The 24888-nt window shown below is 43.2% G+C and overlaps 1 protein-coding gene across 5 annotated transcripts in view; it reads left to right on the plus strand.

Annotated features, from left to right (window-relative positions):
* Nucleotides 1-24888, plus strand: part of gnptab (N-acetylglucosamine-1-phosphate transferase subunits alpha and beta) — a 159110-nt gene that overhangs the window by 35232 nt on the left and 98990 nt on the right. Inside the window, exon 1 of one of the 5 annotated variants that reach the window (XM_068050155.1) lies at nt 5841-5943. The exons of the other annotated variants lie outside the window; for them this stretch is intronic. Coding sequence (XP_067906256.1) covers nt 5917-5943 — 27 coding nt within the window. The 5' untranslated portion in view covers nt 5841-5916. Of the gene's footprint in view, nt 1-5840; nt 5944-24888 lie in introns of those variants that run through there. 5 annotated transcript variants of the gene reach the window in all.

Below are 24888 nucleotides of genomic sequence, written 5' to 3' on the forward strand. Positions count from 1 at the left end.
AATTTATGACAATAGGAATCGGTGGAAAATTCTCCAGTGGGGTAGGAGTCATACCTAGCACAAAAGGGTGATCGCTGTGGTGTTGGATGCCTATCATCTTATCCTAGGACATACTGCAGGAGTTCCTCAGGGTATGTCCATGCCTAACCATCTTCAGCTGCTTCATTAATGACCTTCCCTCCATCGTAAGGTCAGAAGTGGGAATATTCGCTGATGATTGCACAATGTTCACCATTCACAGCTCCTCAGATACTGAAGCAGTCCGTGTAGAAATGCAGCAAGACCTGGACAACATTCAGGCTTGGGCTGATAAGTGTCAAGTAACATTTGCACCACACAAGTGTCAAGCTATGACTATCCAACAAGAGAGAATCTAACCATCTCCCCTTGACATTCAACAGCATTACCATTGTAGAATCCCCCACCATCAAAATTCCAGGGCTTACAAGTGATCAGAAACTTAACTGGACCAGCCATATAAATACTATGGCTGCAAGAGCAGGTCAGAGGCTGAGAATTCTTTGGCGAATAACTCACCTGATTCGCCAGAACCTGTTCACCATCGACAAGGCACAAGATAGGAGTGTGACACACTTGGATGAATGCAGCTCCAAAAACACTCAAGAAGCTTGAACTATCCAAGACAAAGCAGCCTACTTGATTGGCACCTCATCCACCACTTAAAACATTCACTCCCTCCACCATTGGCGCACAGTGACAACTGTGTGTACCGTCTATAAATTGCACTGCAGCAATTCGCCAAGGCTCCTTTGACAGCCCCTTGCAAGCCCATGACCTCTGCCACCTAGAAGAACAAAGGTAGCAGGTGCATGGAAACACCATCACCTGCTAGTGCCCCTCCAAATCGCACCCCATCCTGACGGAACAATATCGCCATTCCTTCAGTGGCACTGGGTTAAAATCTTGGAACTCCCTCCCTAACAGCACTGTTTACCTACACCAGATGGACTGCAACAGTTCAAGAAGGCGGCCCACCATGACTTTCTCGAGGGCCATTGGGGATGGGCGATAAATGCTGGCCTTGCCAGCAATGCCCATATCGCATGAATGAATAAAAATAAAGGCGAGTAGTTAAGGTGGCAGAGACATTGGCTGGAATTTTACCCCCCCCCCACAAAATAGCAGGAAGGTGGGGGGGGGGGTTGGTGGTGGTGGTGTAAAATGGAGCGGGAGGCTCAGGGGTCCCTTCCCAACCTGCTCCCGCCTCTGCTGCCACTTTATGCAGGGCGGCAGCGGTGAAAAACGGCCCGCCAGCCCCAGGCCAATCAAGGCCCTTAAGTGGTCACTTAACGGCCACTTAAGCGCCTCCACCCACCGCCATGGGGATTTTACCTGTGGTTGGTTGGGTAGCCCAGACCCGAGAGAAGCCGCCAGACAAAAGCAGACAGCTGTCTGACGGCCTGGGGGGCTGGGGCGGGCCCACTTCATCAGGCACCCTGTGCCCGACGGAGGGCCAGTCTCACTGCCCCAACCACCCCCAACATGCCCCCGCCCCCCCCACTCGACCACCCTTGCCTCGCCGGGGCCTGACCAAAAACTTACCTTCGTTTCGCGCTCCCCGACATTATCTTTGCGGTAGCTGGGTTGTAGTCCCAGCAGTGGCCATCGCTCCCGGTGGTGCTGCTGGGACTAACAGCTGCTGGCCCGCTGATTGACTGGCTGCTCCATTAGGTGGGACCTCCTACCTCAAGCAGGTGGAAGTCCTGCCTTGGACCAGTTAAAGGCCGGGGAATCTCAAAATGCGGATCAGATCCCCAGGCCAGGCGGAGGCGGGCTCACCACCGACTTTTGAGTCGGTGGACAGCTCCCATCCACCGAGGGAAAAATCCCGGCCATTGAACATGTATTTTGTGTCCATCTTCACATTGCAATTACGTAACAGAAATAGTGGGTAACCAAGGGGCTAATAAGAGTGAGGAACTTAAAATATGAATATCAGCTGAGAAACTTGAGGGACCAGAAACTGACAAATCCCCAGGACCTGATGGCCTACATCCTAAGGTTCTAAAAGAGGTGGTTGCAGAGATGGTGGATGCACTGGTTATGATTTTCCAAAATTCCCTAGCTTTTAGAACAGTCTCAGCAGATTGGAAGTTAGCAAATGTAACACCTCTTCAAGAAATGAGGAAGAGAAAAAACAAGCCATTTATTCTGAAATCTATTAAGGAAGTCTTAGAAAATCAAAGCATGATCAGACCGTGTCAACGTGGTTTTACAAAAGGAAAATCATGTTTGACAGACTTATTGGAATTTTTTGAGGCTATATCTAGTAGGGTAGATAAAGGGGAGCCTGTAGATATGGTATACGGATTTTCAAAAGGCATTCGATAAGGTGCCGCAGAAAAGATTAATAAGCAAGGTAAGGGCTCATGGAGTTGAAGGTAGTATATTGGCATGGATGAAGGATTGCTTAATAGACAAGAAGCAGAGGGTCAGGATAAATGGTGCATTTTCAAGTTAGCAGACTATAACTAATGGAGTGCTACAAGGATTAGTACTAGGGCCTCCACTATTTGCAATCTATATTAATGACTTGGACAAAGAAAATATCAGTAATGTATGCAAGTTTGCTGACAATACCTAGCTAGGTGGAAAGGTAAGCTGTGAGGAGCGCACAGAGGCTGCAAAGAGGTATAGACTGGTTAAGTGAGAAGGCAACAAGGTGGCAGATGGAGCGTAATATGGACAAGTGTGAGGTTATTCACTTTGGTAATAAGAATAGAAAAACTGAATACTTTTTAAAAGGTGAGAAACTTAAATGTTGATTTTCAGAGAGATAAAAGCAAAATACTGTAGATGCTGGAAATCTGAAATAAAAACAAAGCATTGGAAATACTCAGCAGGTCTGGCAGCAGCAACTGTGGAGAGAGAAACAGAGCTAACGTATCGAGTTGGACATATTATCATATCCCAAACAAAACATCAACTCTGTTTCTCTCTCCACAGATGCTGCCAGACCAGTTGAGTATTTCCAACACTTTGTTTTTATTTCAGATTTTCAGAGACTTGGGTGTGCTTGTCCAAGGAACACAAAGTTAGTGTGCAGGTACAGCTTGCAATTAGGAAGGCAAATGGCATGTTGACCTTTCTTGCAAGGGGACTAGAGTACCAGAGCAAGAAAGACTTGCTACACTTGTATAGGGCATTGGTGAGTATTGTGCATGGTTTTGATCTCCATATCTAAGGAAGGATATACTTGCCTTGGAGGCAGTACAGGAAAAATTTACTGGATTGGTTCTTGGCATGAGAGGGTTGTCCTATGATGAAAGGCTAAGTAAATTTGGCCTGCACTCTGGAGTTTAGAAGTGGTCTCATTGAAACATACAGGATTCTGAAGGGGCTTGACAGGTAGACACAGAGTTTGTTTCCCCTGGGTGGGGAATTTAGAACACAGGGGTACAGTCTCTGGATAAGGGGTTGAATATTTAGGATTGAGATGAGACATTTCTTTACTCAGAGGATTGTGAATGTTTGGAATTGTTTTCCCTAAAGGGTTGTACATGCTCCATTGTTGAATATATTCAAGGCCGGGATAGACAGATTTGTGATCTCCCGGAATCAAAAGATATGGGGAGCAGGTGGGAAAATGGAGTTGAGGCTGAAGGTCAGCCATGATATTGAATGGCTGAGCAGGCTCAAGGGGCTGTATGATTTACTCCTGCTCCTATTTATGTCCCTATGCATACACAGCACATATATAGTTATTTATGTATGTTCTGAGCTTTATTTTCTGGCGACAGTCTTTGCTGTCATTAAGTGTGATCTAATCTTTGGGCTTCAAACAAAGGCAACGCTAATGACAAATTTCTCTACATACTGCTGAAGTAATTCTGCTAATTCATCCTCAGCCATATCTAGCATACATTGCATCTGCAGGGTCAGCTGTATTACTTCCGCTAAAGGTTCTCCTGTATTTTAAGATCATATAGGAAGGAAGATAGGAACAGGAGTAGGCCATTCAGTCCCTCGAGCCTGTCCTGCCATTCAATGAGATCATGGCTGATCCGCGGCCTAACTCTATATACCTGCCTTTGGCCCATATCCCTTAATATCTTTGCTTAACAAAAATCTCTCAGATTTAAAATTAACAACTGTTCTAGCTTCAACTGCTGTTTGTGGGAGCGAGTTCCAAACCTCTACCACCCTTCGCGTGAAAAAGTGCTTCCTAACATCTCTCCTGAACGGTCTGGTCCTAAATTTTAGACTATGCCCCCTAGTTTTAGAATCTCCAACCAGTGGAATTAGTTTATCTTTATCTAGCCTGTCTTTTCCTGTTAATATCTTGAAGATCACCCCTTAACCTTCTAAATTCTAGCGAAAACAGGCCTAATTTGTGTAATCTCTCCTCATAACTTAACCCCTGTAGTCCAGGTATCATTCTTGTAAACCTACATTGCACTCCCTGCAAGGCCAATATATCCTTCCTAAGGTGTGGTGCCCAGAACTGCTCACAGTACTCCAAGTGGGGTCTAACCAGGGTTTTGTACAGCTGCAGCATAACCTGTGTCTTTATACTCCAATCCTCTGGATATAAAGGCTAGCATTCCATTAGCCTTTTTGATTATTTTCTGCATTTGCTCGTGTCATTTTAAAGATCTATGCACCTGAACCCCCAAGTCTCTTTGGACATCCACTGTACTTAACCTCTTCCCATTTAGAAAGTACCCTGCTCTATCCTTTTTTGGTCCAAAATGGATAACCTCACACTTGCCCACATTGAAATCCATCTGCCACAGTTTTGCCCACTCACCTAGTCTGTCAATATCTCTTTGCAATTTTATGCTATCATCTAGACTGTCTACAATGCCGCCTAGCTTTGTATCATCAGCAAATTTGGATATATGACTTACTATGCTATCATCCAAGTCGTTAATGAATAATGTGAATAATTGAGGCCCCAACACAGATCCCTGCGGGACACCACTAGTTACATCCTGCCAGTCGAAGTACTTACCATTATCCCCACTCTCTGTCGCCTACTACTCAACCAACTTTCTAACTATGTCAATAATTTGCCCTCAACTCCATGGGCTTCTATCTTAGTTCACAGTCTCTTATGTGGGACTTTATCAAATGCCTTCTGGAAGTCCATATAAATAACATCCATAGACACTCCCCTGTCCCCTGTCCACCCCCTCTGCCATTTTCCCTGTCCCTCCTGTAAACTTTATAACCAGGTATATTTAATTCCCAGTCCCGACCATCCTGCAGCCACATCTCCACAATGGCCACCACATCATAATTTTCCATTTGAATTTGCGCCTGCAGTTCATCTAGTTTATTTCTTACACTCCGTGCATTTGTATATAGAACTCTTATTTGGGCTATACCCCCTAGCCCCTCAGCACTGATGCTTCATTCGCCTGTTTATTACTTCTCTCTTTTGGTTTAACCAGTATACTTCTTGCAGTTTGGTAACAATCAGCTTCACCACTAACCTGCACTCCTACCTTCTCCTGTAACCTCCTGTTTTTCCATGTAACTAAACCCTCCCCCCCACTATTTAGTTTAAAGCCCTATCTACAGCCCTAGTTATACGATTTGCCAGGACTCTGGTCCCAGCATGATTCAGGTGGAGCCCGTCCCATCGAAACAGTTCCCTCCTTCCCCAGTACTGGTGCCAATGTCCAACGAATTCGAACCCATTTCTCCCACACCAATCTTTGAGCCACGCATTTACCTCTTTAATCTTATTGACCCTTTACCAATTTACTCGTGCCTCAGGTAGTAATCCGGAGATTATTACCTTTTTGGTTCTGCTTTTTAATTTAGCCCCTGGCTTCTCATATTCCCTCAGCAGAACCTCTAACCTCGCTCTACCTATATCGTTGGTACCTGCGTGGACCACGACAACTGGATCTTTCCCCTCCCACTCCAAGTTGCTCTGCAGCCCAGATGAGATATCCCGAACCCTGGCACCAGGTAGGCACCAGAGCCTTTGGGACTCTCGATCCTGGCCACAGAGAACAGTGTCTATGCCCTTAACTATACTATCCCTGTTTACGACTACATTTCTCTTTTCTCCTCCCACTTGAATGGCTCCCTGTACAACGGTGCTGTGGTCACTTTTCTCATCCTCCCTACAGTCTCTGCTCTCGTCCACACAGGGAGCAAGAATCTCGAACCTGTTGGGCAAGGACAATGGCTGAGGCTCCTGCAGCACTACCTCCTGGATCCCTCTACCTGCCTCACTGATAGTCACACCCTCCTGTCCCTGACCACTGGCTGAATTCACAGTAGTTAATCTAAGGGGTGTGACTGCCTCCTGAAACACAGCATCCAGGTAACTCTCCCCCTCCCTGATGTGTCGCAGTGTCCGAAGCTCAGACTCCAGCTCATCAACTCTGAGCCAGAGTTCCTCGAGCAGCCAACACTTGCTACAGATGTGTTCGCCAGGAACCACAATGGGTCCACCAACTCCCACATCATGCAGGTACAACACATCGCTTGGCCCTGCATCTCTATTTTATATAATTAGATTTTTATTTGTTTTTTAAATTTCCAACTGGTCTTTAGTTTTTAATCTGTAAAATATTTCTCCTATTCACCTTTAATTTGAAATCAACTTAGAATAGGTAATTCAAATTAGCAATTATTTACCAATCAATGAACTTTACGGTTTTCCTGTGATGTCACTCTTTGTTTTTTTTCACTCTGTTTTTACTCCCTTAAATTACCCAAAAATTAGATTTACACTAGGTACCTTGATTCTCCAAAAAAAACACTACCTACTATATTAAAAAGAACTGTAGACCTTTCTCTTTACTTTGGTTACGACCCCAGCTATTTAGAATTATTCCCTTACGGCTGTTACTCACCAACCTTGCAGCTTTCCTGTGATGTCACTGTTGACTTTTTTTTTCAAAACTCTAGCGTGCTTGGACTGCATCCGGAAGGAAAGCCGGCTCGCTGAATGAACTCTCGCCCTGTCTCCCACTCTCTTTATGCTCCGGCTCTACTCTCGCTGTTTTCTGCTTTCTGAGTGAATTCTCGCTCTGTCTCCCGGTCTCGTTATGCTCCGGCTCCGCTCTCGCTGTTTCCTGCTGTCTGAGTGAACTCTCTCTCTCCCGGTTTCTTTATGCTCCGGCTCCACTCTTGCTGTCCCCCGCTCTCAGAGTGAACTCTCGCTCTGTGTCCCGGTCTCGTTATGCTCCAGCTCCAATCTCGCTGTTTACCGTCTCTCTCTCTCTCTCTCTCTCTCTCTCTCTCTCTCTCTCTCTCTCTCTCTCTCTCTCTCTCTCTATCTCTATCTCCCTCTCTCTCTCCACCAATCTCTTTAAACTCCGGCTCCGCTCGCTGTTTCCTGCTGTCTGAGTGAACTCTTTTTCTCTCCCGGTCTCTTTATACTCCGGCTCCGCTCTCGCTGTTTCCTGCTGCCTGAGTGAACTCTCGCTCTGTCTCCCACTCTCTTTATACTCCGGCTCCGCTCTCGCTGTTTCCTGCTGCCTGAGTGAACTCTCGCTCTGTCTCCCACTCTCTTTATGCTCTGGCTCCGCTCTCGCTGTTCCCCGCTCTCTGAGTGAACTCGCTCTCTCCACCGGTCTCTTCATACCCTGGCTCCGCTCTCGCTGTTTCCCGCTGTCTGAGTGGACTCTCTCTCTCTCTCTCTCCCTCTCTCTCTCCCATTCTCTTTGTACTCCGGCTCCGCTCTCGCTGTTTCCCGCTGAAATTATACTAATAAATTATGCCTACTAAAATTATACTGCTGAGAATGTGCTGCTTCCTTTTTCTCTAAGCCAGGACTTTAAGGTGCATTCCTTCAAATAGGGAATGTCATTTCTCACTAGTGAGAATTTTATTGGTGACCAGAGTTGCATTATGTTAAGGCAGCTACGCATCAGTCCTTTAGTTGGCTAGTTTTGAAAATCAATACCTCTGCTTACCCAAACTTTCTCTAAATAGTCATATTGGAGGGGTGGGGAGAAGTTTGTGGGAACTCTCTGTGGATGGATTATTTTTGTTTGGTAATGGCTTACTGCAGGAGGATCACTTAGACCAGCGGTCCCTCTCCCATGTTATAAAAATTCCATTGACTCCCTGTAACACAAGTATTTTTTGGATAAAAATTAGTTGCACAGTTAAACATTTAGATTGTTTGTTTGTTTGTTTGTTTGTTTGTTTGTCTTACTTAATGTGAAACTTGTTGCTGATGCTGAACTTCAATTCTCATGCCAACTTTCAAACCTGTCACATGGTGACCCTCCCCAGTTAAAGCATTTAAAAAAAAATCTTCACTCGCGCAAATACTAACACTGATGTAACATTTCAGAATCTTCGCTAAAGCTCTTAAAGATCAGGTATATTAATTTCTTCCAAACTATCCCTAAATGAGCTCCCCCTCACATCTGACTGCCACCATGAGACATGGATGGGTCTTGGAAATTGTTAGATGATTGACACCCACGTAACTTGGGTACCTTCACATCCCTGCTGCATGGCCAATTGGCTGCATGCCAGTCTCCATCCAGTTGAACTCGTGTTGAGACATAAATGTTTTTGATGGTATTATACACCTTTTCATGTAGTTGAAATGTTTCAAAATGCTTCACAGAGTAAATTATCATCAGAATGCAGTGACCTTATTTAGGTAAGCAAACCCACTAAAACAAATGTAGGCATTCAGTTAATTTATGTATACAAGTTGTATTCTTTCTTACATATTCTCTGGCTATTGTTGGAGGACTGCTTAAACTTTTCGCAGACCCCTGGTTGAGAACCTCTGATATAGACCATACACATCAACTTTAACAGTGGAATATGTAGTTTTCATCTATAATAATCAGTTTTTGTCAGTCTGGACTGTTTTGATTTGTCTGTTTAAGGAATGTGTCTTTTGGTTTAGAATCTTCCCCCTTTCTTGCAGGTGACCTCTATCAAAAGGTCAAAAATTGTTCACACTCGATACCTTAATATTAAAATAAAATGTCCCAATAAGGGGTGCATTTCTTGGTGAGTTTAGTTGGTGGATGGTGCTTGGGTTTATTTATCGGGGTGAGTAGTGGAAATGAGATTTTTTTTAATGGGATAAGATGCATGGCAAATATTTCACGGAAGTGGTTGCGAACTGCAATTTTTAAAAACTTTATTCTGTTTATTGCATTAAACTGAGAGATGTGAATGTCGTCCATGTCGGGTGCATTTAGTTTTTGGCATTTTTTCAACAGGGATGGAGGTTAGTAGTGGAAATGAGATTTTTTTTAGCAGGATGAGATGCATGACAAATTTGTAAACAATGTTGTTTCAGGGAAGTGTTTGCTAAGTGCGAGAAAAAAAGACGGTATTCCCCCGAGGAATGGTCAGACGAGGTACCGACTCTATCTTCCAGGGGTACAGTTGGGCGAGGTGCCGACTCTCTGTCTCCCTGGCGTACGGTCGGGTCAGGTGCCGACTCTCTGTCTGCCCGGGGTACATTGGTGCAAGGTGCCAACTCTGTATCCCTGGGGTACGGTCATGCGAGGTTCTGGCTCTGTCTCCCGCTGGTACGGTCGAGCAAGGTGCCAACGTTTTGTCTCCCCGGGGTACGGTTGGGCGAGGTGCCAACCCTCTGTCTCCCCGGGGTATGAGCACCTCGCTCGGGGTGCAATTGGGTGAGATGCCGACACTCTGAGTCCCTGGGGTACGGTCAGGCGAGGTGCCGACTCTCTGTCTCCCTCGGGTGCGGTCAGGCGAGGTGCCGACTCTGTCTGCCTGGGGTACGGGCACCTCGCTTGTGGTACGGTCGGGTAAGATGCTAACTCTCTGTCTCCCCGGGGTACGGTCGAGCGATGTGCCGATTTTCTCTCTCGCGAGGTATTCTCTCTCACCCCCCACCCAATTGCTCCACGCAGTCTTCTCTTATCTGCTCATGCTGTCTCCACACCCAAAAAAAATACAGTTGGAAACACAAACCCCAAGTGGTATTTTCTACATTAATTGTAGAACTGGGGGTGCCCTCCATGGCGGCGATGGGGTAGGGGGGAGGTTGGTGGAGAAAAATAACAGAAGGTGAGAGGAGCCCAACAACAGTATTACCCTGGATGGAGGGATTGGGTAAGGCGGAGAGGAGAGTGGCATGGAGAGTGGGGGGGAGGTGGTAAACAGCATGGGTGGTATGGGATGAGGATAGGCTAGGAAAAAGGGGTGGGATGTGAAATGGAATGGGGATGATTTGAGGGGGATGAATGGAATGGGATCTTTATGGCACAGGAAAGATGGAATGGCATGGGATGGGGATTTAAAGAAGTACTGGTGCAATATACTAATTTCACCATAAAGATTTTGCGGGTCTCTGCTAGTCCAGATATAGGAGCTGATTTTGTGATGAGACTGGAGGAGTCTGAAATTGAGTGTGACTGGGCACCTTGTGAAACTCGGGCAATGTCTGACAAAACCATCAGTGAACCAAACTACTCCACTTGGGAGTTTGCAAGCTTTTCTGTATAGTTAAATTTGCATGCAGGTTTGGAAAATGCAGAAATATTAGGAGTTGTTTCTGTCAGAGTGCCATCCTGCAATATGCTCACAACTGTCTATTTGAATAGTTCTAGATGAGTCATAATAGCACAGAAGGACGCCTTTCGGCCCATCATGTCCATGCTGGCTGTCTGCAGAACAATCCAGTCAGTCCCATTCCCCAACTCTATCCCTGTAGCCCTGCAAGTTTATTTCCCTCAAGTGCTCATCCAATTTCCTTTTGAAATTGCTCATCATCTCCGCTTCCATCATCCTCGTAGGCAGGGAGTTTCAGCTCGTTACCACTCATTGCATAAAAAAACGTTCTTCCTCACAGTCCCCCCTGCATCTTTTGCCCAAAACTGTAAATTTGCATCTTATATTCCTTGTACCATCTGCTAATGGGAATAACTTTTCATTGCCTACCCTATCCAAACCTGTCAGCATCTTGTACACCTCTAACAAATCTCCCCTCAATCTCCTTTGCTCCAAGGAAAACAGCCCCAGCTTCTCCAGCTTAATCTTGTAGTTAAAATCCCTCATCCCTGGAATCATAAATCTCCTTTGCACCCTCTCAAGGATCCTCATATCCTTTATAAAGTGTGGTGACCAGCACTGGATGCAGTACTCTAGTCGTGGCCTAACCAGAGCTTTATAAAGGTTCAGCATAACCTCGCTGCTTTTGTACTCAATGCCTCTATTTATGAAGCCCAAGATCCCGTATGCTTTGTTGACTACTCTCGCAACGTGTCCTACCACCTTTACAGGTATATGCACATACACCCCCAGGTCCCTCTGTCCCTTTACACTTATTAGAACTGTGCCATTAAGTCTCTATTGCTCTCCCTATCCTTTCTGGCAAAATGCATCACTTCTCATTTCTCTTTATTCAATTCCATCTGCCACTTGTCTGCCCATTCTGCTAGCCTAGCAATATCCTATTACAGTTGTTTGGTATCATCCTCACTGTCTGCCACACCTCCAAGTTTGGTATCATAGGCAAATTTTGAAATTTTACCCTGTATTTCAATATCCAAGTCATTTATGTGTATCAAAAAAGCAGTGGTCCTAGCACTGAACCTTGGGGAATACCACTGTCTATCATCCTTCAGTCTGAAAAACAGCCATTTACCATGACTCACTGTTTTCTGTCCTTCAGCCAATTTTTTATCCAATTGGTCACTGACCCTCCTATTCCACGAGCCTTAATTTTGGTAACCAGCCTTTTAAGCGGTACTTTGTCAAAGGCTTTCTTAAAATTCATGTAGACAACACCCATTGTTTTGCCTTGTCTTGTCTTCTCTGTTACTTCATCAAAAAATCAATTAGATTAGTTGAGCACAATCTGCCTTATATAAATCTCTTCCTAATTAACTCAAACCTCTCCAAGTGCCTGTTAATTTTTTTCCCTGCTTATTGTTTCTAAAACTTTCCCCACCACAGATGTTAAACTGGCCTGTAGTTACTAGGAATGTCCTTGCACCTTTCTTGAATAAGGTGTCATATTTGCCACTATCCGATCCTCTGGCACCTTGCCCATATCTAGCGAGAATTGGAAGATTATGGCAAGCCCTTCTGCTATTTCCACTCCCACTTCCTTTTACAACCTGGGATGAAAGCCATCCGACCAGGTGACTTATCCACTTTAAGCATAACCAGTCTTTCCAGTATATCCTGCTCATCAATTTTCACCTCATCCATTACCTCAACCATCTGTGCTTCTACTAATATTTTGTCAGCATCCTCTTCCTTAGTAAACACCATACAAAGTATTCATTAAGTATTCTGGCCTTGTCCTTCACCTCTTAAGCATATATAACCCTCTTTGACCGTAATAGGCCCCACTCCACCTCTTACTACCCGCTTGCTATTTACATGCCAGTAGAAAACTTTTGGGTTCCCTTTTATGTTAACTGCCATTCTATTCTCATATTCTCTCTTTGCCAGTCGTATTTTCCTCTTCACTTCCCCTCTCAACTTTTTGTATTTGACCTGGTTCTCACTTGAAGAATATACCTGATATGCATCATACTCTCTGTTTTTGTTCCTTCATATTGTCTATCTCCCTTGTCATCCCTGACTTTGCTTCCCCTACCTTTCCCTCTTGTTGGCATGTACCTAGCCTGTACCCGAGACATCTCTTCTTTGAAGATCATTCATTGCTCTGTTACAGTTTTTCCTGTCACGCTTTGGTTCCATTTTACCCTGGCTAGATCTCCTCTCAGCCTAAAGAAGTTAGCCCTATTCCAATTTGGAAGTCCTAATTTAGATTTTTCATTGCTATTCTCCTGTACTAATCTAAAGCTTACAATACAACAGTCACTCTTACCCAAATGTTCCCGCACAGACACTTGGTCCACTTAACCTACCTCATTCCCCAGCACCAGACCCAGCCATACCTCCTTCCTAGTTGGACTGAGAACTTCTGAATTCATCTCATTTTGTAGATTAGAAACAGTAGGGGCCTGATCACTCATTAACCCTTCCCAACTGACAATACTTCCCTGTCTTTTAGCAAATTTCTTTACCACATTTAGATACCCATTGCTGTAGGCTTGTCCAGCAATCTATCATATGAAACTTCACTAGACCTATCTAAAAGTCTGCGTCAGGGGCTCTCCAGTGGCTATTAGGGAAGTTGCTTCTTTAAAAAAGTCAAGATGGTCAGGCAAGATCTCCCCTTTTGAAATGATTAACTGTGCTTTGTAGCGTAATCGTCAACTTTGTTCCCAGTTGATTATATATTTTGTCCGGTTATCACTGTAAGGCTATTGGGTCTAATTACCCATTAGTTCTATTTTCTTTTTGTTTCCAACCCAGAGATATCTCCCTTGTATTCATTGACTTCCTCCTGATGATTGTAAGTACCTTATACATTTTGAGGGGTAGTTTTGAGTCTCTGCTGCATGGCCAGAAAATCTTGTGCCGTGTGTGCCTAAATTTCTAATATACAATGGCAGTGGTCAAGGCTTTCCCCACCAGCAGTCCAAAGTCAGAAAATTACCTATTTCATCCCTAATCTCACCTGATATCCTGAATTGTGTGTTTTTCATCCCCAGGAATTTGTTGATCAATCTTAGGTCTCGGACAGCCTTACAAATGATAGTCTTAAATTTTTTTTTCATTTGTTTGTGGGATGTGGGCGTCACTGGCTAGGCCAACATTTGTTGCCCATCCCTAATTGCCCTTGGACAGAGTGGCTTGCTAGGCCATTTCAAAGGGTATTTTAAGAGTCAAACACATTGCTGTGGGTCTGGAGACACATGTACGCCAGACCAGGTGAGGATGGCAGATTTCCTTCCCTAAAGGACATTAATGAACAATCACCAATGGTTTCATGGTCATCATTAAACTAGTTTTTTAATTCCAGATTTTTTTTAATTGAATTTAAATTTCACCATCTGCCGTGGTGGGATTCGAACCCATGTCCCCAAAGCATTAGCCTGGGTTCTGGATTACTTACACCACTGCTTCCCCGTGGAAACTTCTACATTCAGTGGCATATTTGTGCGGTGCAGAAAGAAAAGCGATTAATAATTTGATCTGTCGATATTCTATTGGGTGTGTGCAGTAAGTATAGTTTTTGTTTGTCTTATGGATGTATGTTTTCCAGAATTAAGATGTTTGGTAGATGACTGCTTATTTACAGCCACTAGATGGTGTTCTTTACATTTTCCAGTTATCTCAAATACCAGTTGTACTTGGATTTAATATTGTGTGTGCTATTTATATTTTTGAAAAATAAAATGAATAACCGGGCATGTAAACTATAGTGGCGGGTCATTTCTTTGCAGAATTGAATGATACAGTGTGGTAAGTATACAAGCTGGGCTTTAGTATGACAATAGCTGAGGTGAACCTCATAAATTACATAAAACTACAGATGCGCATTACTATGCAGAACTGAGATTCATAATTTGATAAATCTCACTTCAACAGAACTTGATACATGTGCAGTCAGTTCTATAATTCTGCATTTGTTGGTGGCACGAATGACTACTTCTTCCTGGTCAAATCCATATGAGGTCAATCTTTCTCCTTTTTTTCATGCTGTGGCTATATTATAGATTCTTGGCGCCGTTAAGAGGTTTGTCATGTTTCTTGTTAAAATGCTAATGTAGGTCATTGTTCAAGTTTTCTATATGTGAATACACAAGACAAGACAGTATTTGTCAGGCTATCTCATGAGACATTTTAGTGCAATAATGAGGGAGTGCTGCATTATCAGGCTACCATCTTTCAGATAGGATGTTGAATAAAGGATGCACCAGGCTGTTCAGTTAAAGGATATGTGACAGTGTTTGAAGAGGAGCAAGGAGTTCTCCTGGTGTCCTGGCTGACACTCCTTCAAGCAAAATTATCCAAAACAGATTATCTTGTTGCTGCTTATAAAATCTTGCTGTGTACAGAATTGACTGTTGGTTTCCCTACATAAGTGACTGCACTTCAAAAGTGATTGGCTGATTAGTGCTTTGGAACAATCGAGGATGTCATGAAGTGCTATATAATCTGTATAAGGTCGTCCTGTGACATATGTAAGAGAACAAGAATAAAAACTTAGGAGGTTAGGCAGCACAGGTGAAGAGAGAAACAGCATTGACGTTTCAGTTCAATGACCTTTTGAAATGTTAACTCTGTTTCTGTCTTCACAGATGCTGCCTGACCTGCTGAGTATTTCCAGCATTTTCTGTTTTTATTTCTGATTTCCAGCATCCACAGTATTTTCTTTTGTAAGAATATTAGCTGGTAGCTAAAATTGTGGCAAGAGGAATGTCACGCAAATAGATTTAGCACTCATCACATTTTGCAAATTAAATCTTAGGCATTTTTTTAACAGAATGTAAATTCCATTATTTTATAGTTTCTACATGCCTTGCCTATTCATTGGAAACTTATTGACCTTTACCTATGGTTAATGTACTCCTAAATGTTCAGGCAGGGTACACAGCTTCATGAAATTTGAGATAATACACACAATCAAATGGCTTCAGATTCAAATTGCTACATTCCCCATTATTATTTAATACTAATCCCAATGAAACAATACCTGATAAAATAAGAAAGAAACCCAAGGATGCTAAAAGTATTGGGGTGAACGTTAACGTAAGTATAGAATGTAATAAATTTTATTTAATGGCAATAGCTGGTAACAGAGGAGTTGAGTCTTTTTCTTAATATCACTGTAGTACAAGATGGTAAGCACTACAGGTGCTAATGCTGAGTTACACTTAATTACATACAGTTTTTAAATACTAGGTTGCTGGGATAGTGGAGGCTTATTAAATGAGCTGAGGAGCTCCTTGACAGAATCGACATCCGTTCTGAAGTTCTTCAGTGGATGTGCTTTCTGCAGAGGACGTAAAGAGAATCATATGATTCTTTGGTGGTGTATGGAAGTGCTTCCATTTTTTTTTATATTTTTGAAGACTCGTGTTTTAGAGTTGTGAAGATAGATACTTTGGAAGACTGAAGTGATTCCATAGATGCTGGACTTTTAAAAAAAAAAAAAAAAATGATCACTGGAAGGACTCTGTTTAAAAACAACTTAGCTGAAGACATGTGACATCCAGTAAATGTTGTTTACAAGAAAAGTGACCTAAGATTTATGGTGCTCAAGAAAGGATTTCATTTTTGTATACTGTTTTGCATCAGTTGAGTTTGTAGCCTGCTGAAAGAAACACTCATCTTTTCTCCACCTCTCTGAGAAACCCTGAAAAAAAATCCAGTGTATGTTAGCTGTAATGCCTGATGCCACATTACGGCTGAGAAGCTTGTGGAAGACTTCCTCTCACCATCTCCTGAACGAACAGCTTCTGAAAAATCCCAATGACATATCTACATGTACTCAGATACTGGACTGTATGCTATCTGGAATAAAACATATCCTTTTTCTTCAAGAATTAACAAGTATTTTGGCCAAAGCATCTTTATTTTTCCTTTAATCTGTGTTTGTGTGTTTGTCGTCATATTTACCGTCATATTTCAAACTGTATATTAAAGCTTTGCATGTTTATTGACTAAGTCTCGTTTTATAATTAATACTTTTGTTGTTTATTAAAGAAACCTGGTTGGTGGATTTTATTCTGAAGCTAAAATAGAATATATAATTGGCCGCATCGGTAACTGGGTAAACATTTAAATATATGTTGTGACCTGTAGAGAAATAGAACTAGAGAAAGACAGAGCAATCCTCCTGCCTTGGTCATAACAGTGGACGTGTCCTGTGGCCTTCTGGGTTGGGGCTGGTTAGGTGGGCTTCTCTGATTCTGGTCTTATAGTATTTCAGGGCTAGTGGAGCAATGCAGGGTTTTCCTACTGAGCAGGAAGAGGAGTGGGAGTTTTGCCCCAGTGTGTAAGCTTGCTGATGTGAACAGACAAATAATTAAATGTTTTATTTTTTTCCTCATTCTGCTATCTTTGTTCTGAGCTCCTGCTGTGTAGCAGCAGTCCATTGTGTGCCATACTAGACTACTCACACCCACTCTGACTCTCAGAAATTGAGCAGATGTCAGAATAGCCCACCTAGATGGAGTCAGCTCACCCCAAGGCAAAAATCAGAAAACTTTACCCAAACTGGGTTACTCAGCTTTAAAAATGCATGTAAGGTTAACCAGATTCTATCACAGTTAATAATTCTGTTCATTAATCCCCAATTGGCTTCTGTACGGTTGGAAAATTGGAATAGTGTCTTACTTGTCAAATAGCTCATATACCCTTGTGGTAGGAGGCTTGACCTCTTTTTATCCCCTGGAAGCCAGCCATTTTTCCTTGCCCTCACTGTTCCTAATGACCTTTTTTGAAATCCGTTCTAGGGATGTGAGTGTCGCTGGCAAGGTCAGCATTTATTGCCCATCCCTTGAGATGGTGGTGGTGAGCTGCCTTCTTGAACTGCTGCAGTGCCTGTGGTGTAGGTACACACACACTGCTGTTAGAAAGAGAGTTTCAGGATTTTGGACCAGCGATATAGTGTTGTCAGAATGGTGTGTGACTTGGAGGGGAAATTGCAGGTGGTGGTTTTCCCATGTGTCTGCTGCCCTTGTTTTTCTAGGTATGGTTGAGGTCGTGGGTTTGAAAGGTGCTGTCGAAGGAGTCTTGGTGCGTTGCTGCAGTGCATCTTATGGATGGTACACACTTTTGCCACTGTGTGTTAGTGGTGCAGGGAATGAATGTTGAAGGTGGTTGGTGGGGTGCCACTCAAGTGGCCTGCTATGTCTTGTATGGTGTCGAGCTTCTTGATTGTTGGAGCTGCACTCATCCATGCAAGTGGAGAGTACTCCATCATACTCCTGCCTTGAGCCTTGTAGTGTAACCTTGGTTGACAGGCTTTGAGAATTGGGGAGGTGAGTTACTCACTGCAAAATTCTCAGCCTCTGACCTGCTCTTATTGCCACAATATTTATATAGTTGGTCCAGTTCAGTTTCTGGTTAATCATAACCAAAGGATGTTGATGGTGAGAAGATTCAGTGATGTTAATACCGTTGGGTTAGATTCTGTTTTGTTGAAGATGGTCATTGCCTGGCGCTTGAGTGGCGCAAGTGTTACTTGCCACTTATCAGCCCAAGCCTGAATGTTGTCCAGGTTTTTTTGCATGCGGGCCAAGATTGCTTCAGGATCTGAGGAGTTGCGAATGGTACTGAATACTGCATCATCAGTGAACAATTCTGAAGGTCATTGATGAAGTAGCTGAAGATGGTTGGTCTAGTACACTGCCCTGAGGAACTCTTGCAATGGTGTCCTGGGGCTGAGATGATTGGCCTCCAACAATCACAACCATTGTCCTTTTGTACTAGGTATGACTCCAAATATTGGAGAGTTCTCCCTCTGATTCCCATTGACTTCAATTTTGCTAGGGCTGCTTGATGCCACACTCGGTCAAATGCTGCCTTGATGTCAGGGCAGTCACTCTCAGCTCACCTCTGGAAATCAGCTCTTTTGACCATGTTTGGACCAAGGTTGTAATGAATCTGGAGCTGAGTGGCCCTGGTGGAATTCAGATTGAGCATTGGTGAGAAGATTGTTGCTGATTAAGTACTGGATGATAGCACTGTTGACGACATTTTCCATCACTTAAGAGTAGACTGATGGGGTGGTAACTGCCTGGATTGGATTTGTCCTGCTTTTTGTGGACAGAACATATCTGGGCAATTTTCCACATTGTCGGATAGATGCCAGTGTTGAGTTGTACTGGAACAGCTTGGCTAAGGGCATTGCTAGTTTTGCAGCACCAGTCTTCAGTACTACAGCCAAGATGTTGTCAGGGCCTATAGCCTTTGCTATATCCATTGCCAAAAGCCATTTGTTGATATCATGTGGGGTCAAATCCATTTGTTTGAAGATTGGCGTCTGTGATGCTGGACATTTCAGGAGGAGATTGCTGAATGCTTCAGCCTTGTCTTTTGCACTGATGTGCTGACTCCCCCGTCATCGAGGATGGGATTGTTTAGAACCAGAGAACCAGAGAAAAGTTACAGCACAGAAAGAGGCCATTCAACCCATCGTGTTTGCGTTGGCTGAAAAAACTAGCTGCTCATTCTAATCCCACCTTGCAGCACCTAGTCTAAGGTCTTGCAGGTTACAGCACTTCAGATGCAGGTACAGGTACCTTTTTAAATGAGTTAAGGGTTTCTGCCTCCAGTACCAATCCGGGCAGTGAATTACAGACACCCACCACCCTCTGGGTGAAAAAGTTTTTCTCATGTCCCCTCTAATCCTTCTACCAATCACCTTAAATCTGTGCCCCTTGGTAATTGACCTCTCCGCTAGGGGAAACAGGTCCTTCCTGTCTACTCTACCTAGGCCCCTCATAATTTTGTACACCTCAATTAAGTCACCCCTTAGCCTCCTAAGGAAAACAACCCTAGCCTATCCAATCTTTCCTATAGGTGCAATTGTCAAGTCCTGGCAACATTCTTGTAATTCTCCTCTGTACTCTCTCCAGAGCAATTATGTCCTTTCTGTAATGTGGTGATCAAAACTGTATGCAATACTGTAGCTGTGGCCTAACCAGTGTTTTATACAGTTCCAGCATTACATCCTTGCTTTTGTATTCTTTACTTTGACCAATAAAGGAAAGCCTTCACCACTTTATCTAACTGTCCTCCCACCATCAGGGACCTGTGGACATGCACTCCAAGGTCTCTCACTTCCTTAACACTCTCAATATCTTCCTGTTTATTGTGTATTCCCTTGCTTTGTTTGCCCTCCTCAAATGTATTACCTCACACTTCTCTGGATTGAATTCCATTTGCCACTTTTCCACCTTCTCAACCAAACCATTGATATAATTCTGGAGTCTACAGTTATCTTCTTCACTATCTACTCCACGGCCAATTTTTGTGTCATCTGCAAATTTCCCAATCCATGCCTCCCACATTTAAGTCCAAATCATTAATATATACCACAAACAGCAAGGGATCCAACTCTGAGCCCTGTGGAATGCCACTGGAAACTGCTTTCCATTCGCAAAAATATCAGTCCACCATTTGTTCTTTGTTTCCTGCCAATTTGGGATCCAACTCGCCACGTTTCCAGAATGATTTTCTGACCAGTTTGCCACGTGGGACCTTGTCAAATGGCTTACTAAAATCCACGTAGACCACATCCACTGCACTATCCTCATCAATCCTCCTTGTTACTTCCTCAAAAAAGTCAATTAAGTTTGTAAGACACAACCTTCCCTGATTAATCTGTGCCTTTCTAAGTGACAGTTTATCCTATCTTGGAAGAGCCTCCTCTTCTGTTTAGTTGTTTCAGTGCCTACCACCATTCGCGACTGGGTATGTGGCACAACTGCAGAACTTCAGAGCTTTGCTCTGGTCCATAGGTTGTGGGATCGCTTAGCTCTGTTTCACATGCTACTTCTACTTTTTAGCATGCATGTAGTCCTGTGCTGTAGCTTCACATGCTTATTTTTAGACATGCCTGGTGCTGCTCCTGGCATTCACACCTCATTGAAACATGGTTGGCCCCTGGCTTGATGGTAATGGCAAAATGAGGGGTATGCTGGGCCATGAGGTTACAGATTGTGGTTGAATACAGTTCTGCTGCTGCTGATGGCCCATAGTGCCTCATGGGTGCCCAGTTTTGAGCTGCTAGATCTGTTCTGAGTCTATCTCGTTTAGCACGGTGGTAGTTCCACACAACATGATGGACGGCATCCTCAATGTGAAGTTGGGGACTTCGTCTCCACAAGGACTGTGCGGTGGTCACTCCTACCAACACTGTCATGGACAGATGCATCTGTGACAGGTAAATTGATGCGGACGAGGTCAAGTAGGGTTTTCCTTCTTATTGGTTCTCTCACTGTCTGCCGCAGGCTCAGTCTGGCAGTTATGTCCTTCAGAGCTCGGTCAGTAGTGGTGCTACAAGCCACTCTTGGTGATGGACATGGAAGTCCCCCAGCCAGAGTACATTCTGTGCCCTTGCTTCCTTCAGTGCTTTTTCCAAGTGCTATTCAACATGGATCGGCTGAAGGAGTGCGGTAGGTGGTGATCAGCAGGAGGTTTCCTTGCTCATGTTTGACCTGATGCCATGAAACATCATGGGATCTGTAGTCAATGTTGAGGACTCCTGACTGTTTACCACTGTATCACACCTCTGGTGGATTGGTGATGGAGGAGTCTAGGACATTGGCTTTCAGGTATGATTCTGAGTGTGGGACAGCTCTCCCAATTTTGGCACAAGTCCCCAGATGTTAATGAGGACTTTGCAGAGTACATGGGGGTGGGTGTACCGTTGTCGTTTTCGGTGCATAGTTCAGTGGCAGGTGGTCTGTCTGGTTTTATTCTGTTTCAGCTTTTCTGTAACAGTTTGATACAACTGAGTGGCTTGCCAGGCCATTTCAGAGGGCAGTTAAAAGTCGACTACATTGCTGTGGGTCTGGAGTCACATGTAGGCCAGACCAGGTAAGGATGGCAGATTTCCTCCTCTGAAGGACATTAGTATACCAGTTGGGGTTTTACGATAATCTGACAGTTTCATGACCATTATTAACGAGACTGGCACTTTATTCCATATTTATTTATTAATTTGAATTTAAATTCCCCCATTTGCTGTGGTGGGATTTGAACTCATGTCTCTGGAGCATTAGTCTAGGCCTCTGGATTACTAGTCCAGTAACTATGCTACTGTTCCCCTAGTTGAGAACATTCGCTCCTTATCTTGGGGGAAAATCTACGTGAATCTCATTTTCAGCTGACACTTGATATGGGGAGCAAGTAGGAGAGGAGGTGACTCTGAGAGATAAATAGCAGCGTAGTATTGGTGGACCAATTTGTCTGTTTCTGTGCTGTAATTGAGATTCTGTAGTGTGGTGCTGAATTAAAATTTGAGATTTAGTCAGTTTCGATACTAAATAAGACTGGTAATTCTTGTAGAAGTAAATAAAGGAGATCTAGTGGGATAAAAGATGCATGTCATTTTCCCCTCTTTGCTATTTTGTGGGCAATAGAGCAGACAGTTGTTTTGTTTCTAAGCATCTGCCAGTTTTGTTTGTCTTTCCCTCCAGGAGAAAGTGCCAGGATTTCACCCTTTGCTTCCCACTTCTCATAGTAACTCAGCTGAGATCAGAAACACATGATGAGGGAAAAACTTGTGTCTTCCATTGCCCTACACTGCGTAAGCAGGCACTGCTTTGCTTTGTTCTACACTAATTCCATTTTAACTGAAAAGCAGTTTTAGTTGAGAAGAACTCATTTACCTATTGCAACAGTTGTTCAAATTAATTTCTAGTAAAAAGTATAACTTAAGGTTATAACTTAATTGGAAATAGGTCACAATTCAGGATTTTAAAAATTACATAATCAACATGTATATTCTGTGAAATGGTTCTGTTAATTTCATACTGCTGGCAACCACATAGCTGAATGACATCTTGGCAATGTATCAGTCAGTCACTGTTGGGAGGCTCATCTTTCAATTGTCCTAGCTATTCTTAATCTCTTTCCTTGAAAAGCCTCAACAGTCATGGTAGATCTTTAGTCCTTAGCTAAAGGAATATTTTTAGAGTATCTTGCTAAATTGTACTAAAAATAGTATGGCAATGATTTATTCTGCTCATGGGTTTACCAGTGAACTTGAGCTTGACTCAATGACTATATTCAAACTTGTTTATAGGCTTCCTGTTTTTCAGTGTTTAGTTTTGTTGATATTTGCTGTTTGATTATCTTCCTTTAGTTTTTGCATGTATTCTGCAAGATGTTCTTAATTTGGTGAATGTACCACCACGTGATAAGCTCTCTAATAATGCAAGTCTGATGGTAAACCAACAAACTGGTTTATTTTGTATGAAATATGAGTAGCCTGAATATAGGTTTCCAGTAAGAGGCATCTATGACCATTAACTTTTTGTGCCATATGAAAATGAGAAAATAGATGACCGCCGTTTTTTAAGCAGAACACATTCATAAGCAAGCTATGAAATTAACTGGTTACTGAATTCCTCTTTTATAGGCTGCATGCATTCTTGACTCAGTCTGCATTCAGTCATACAGAGGTGAAAGCGACAAGAAACATTTCAAAGTTTTTAAATACAAAATGTGCATTTTCTTTAAAACTTAGCATTGCTCTAAACAACAAGGATACAATATTAGTGCAGAATAATTCCAGCTGAAAAGCACAACCAGTCAGTCGAGCATTTTTCTGCCTTACTGACTTATGTAACATTTGGCATTTTTATCTCTCTGGCCTGTAATGCATTGTTTTAGTTTATGATATTGATACAATGTCAGAATTTACTTACAAGTAGTTAAACACCTGAGTTGTGCAAGCCATATAGAATGTTTAGTGGAATAGTTCTTGGGTATAAATCGAGGTGAGCCAGTCATTAGGAATATCATAGATTGTTTACTGTATTGCATTAGTTTTGATGCAATGAAATTTGGTAATGCATGCACCTTGATACTTTTTGTCCTTATGATAGAATGTATTTACATTTATTGTGCTTGGTAGGAGAGTTTGATTGAACAGGCATACTTGTGCTGCAAGTTTCCAAACCACCTCCCACTTGATTTTACATCCCCCCCCCCCCCCTCCGACCCCCATCGCCGGGACCAGGCTGGGAGGTGGGGTGTAAGATCTGGGGTTTACTTTAATTTAGTTATAAGACTTGGGTCAATTACAATTACAGTCGAAATTGAGAGAGCAGATCCAAAAGGGACTAACAGCTCAACTAGCTACAAAACCACACTGGTATGAGGGTGCTTTCACAAGCTTCACGGACTTTAAGTTTTCCACAAGCACACAATCGTGATATTTAGCAAAGCGCAATGGTCAGCAGTTGCGTTCACAATGGAACACCGGTCCTCAACCTTCATTTAACTATGGCACCTTGTCTCTTGATTGAAGTCCATCTTCTGTCTTCTTCTGGATGATGATTTTTTCCCCCAAAAATATACTTTATTCATAAAATTTGCAAAATATACATAATAAAACAGTTCGAAACAGTTTAAATTTCACCTTTTGGAAAGTACAGTAGAGATCAGATTCCTTCAATACAGAACATGAGGTGCCTCACAACTCTTGCCATTCCATTTTGTATACCATGTACATTTGCATTACATAGCAAAAACATTTTTGGGGGGTGTATACAGCCCGAGGGGTTTCCCATGAGTCCAGCCCCTCAGTTCACTTTGGCGAGAGGGCCTTACACAGTGGCCTTTCCCCATGGAGCCTTTGCGGCGGCTGCCCTGAGCTTTAGTGCGTCCCTCAGCACGTAGTCCTGGACCTTGGATTGTGCCAGTCTGCAACACTCGGTCGTGGAGAACCCTGTACTGGAAGACCAGCAAGTTTCGGGCAGACCAAAGAGCTTCTTTCACCGAGTTGATGGTCCTGCAGCAACAGTTGATGTTTATCATGGTGTGTGTCCCTGGGAACAGCCCGTAGAGCGCACACTCCTGTGTTACAGAGCTGTTTGGGATAAACCTCGACAAAAACCACTCTGGATGATGATGCTCGTCTTTGGGGTCTTACAAGTTCTTTCTTTATACACGTTTTCCAGCTTGGTTCTGTGCCATATTAGGTAATGCCCCGTTTCTGTTCATCTGATTGGTCAGTCATTAACTAACTGCCCTTCCATGATGATACTTGGAGCCTTGTTTAGGTCATTGTCATTCAGTGGAGCTCCACATTCATGTTTCCTTGCTGTGTGTTCATCAGCAATGACCACTTAATGAGATTGATATGTGCTTGTCCCATTTCACAGCTATTTGGCTGGACGTGTTTACAGTCTTAATAAAAGCAAAATACTGCAGATGCTGGAAATCTGAAATAAAACAAGAAATGCTGGAAATACTCAGCCGGTCTGGCAGCATCTGTGGAGAGAGAAACAGAGTTAATGATTGAGGATAGTGACCCTTCATCAGAACTGGCAGAGCCAGAAATATAATAGGTTTTAAGCAAGTTAAGTGGGGGTGGGGCAAGAGATAACATAGGACAAG

Source organism: Heterodontus francisci, chromosome 18 (genome assembly GCF_036365525.1).
Source record: "Heterodontus francisci isolate sHetFra1 chromosome 18, sHetFra1.hap1, whole genome shotgun sequence".
NCBI classification, from domain to species: domain Eukaryota; kingdom Metazoa; phylum Chordata; class Chondrichthyes; order Heterodontiformes; family Heterodontidae; genus Heterodontus; species Heterodontus francisci.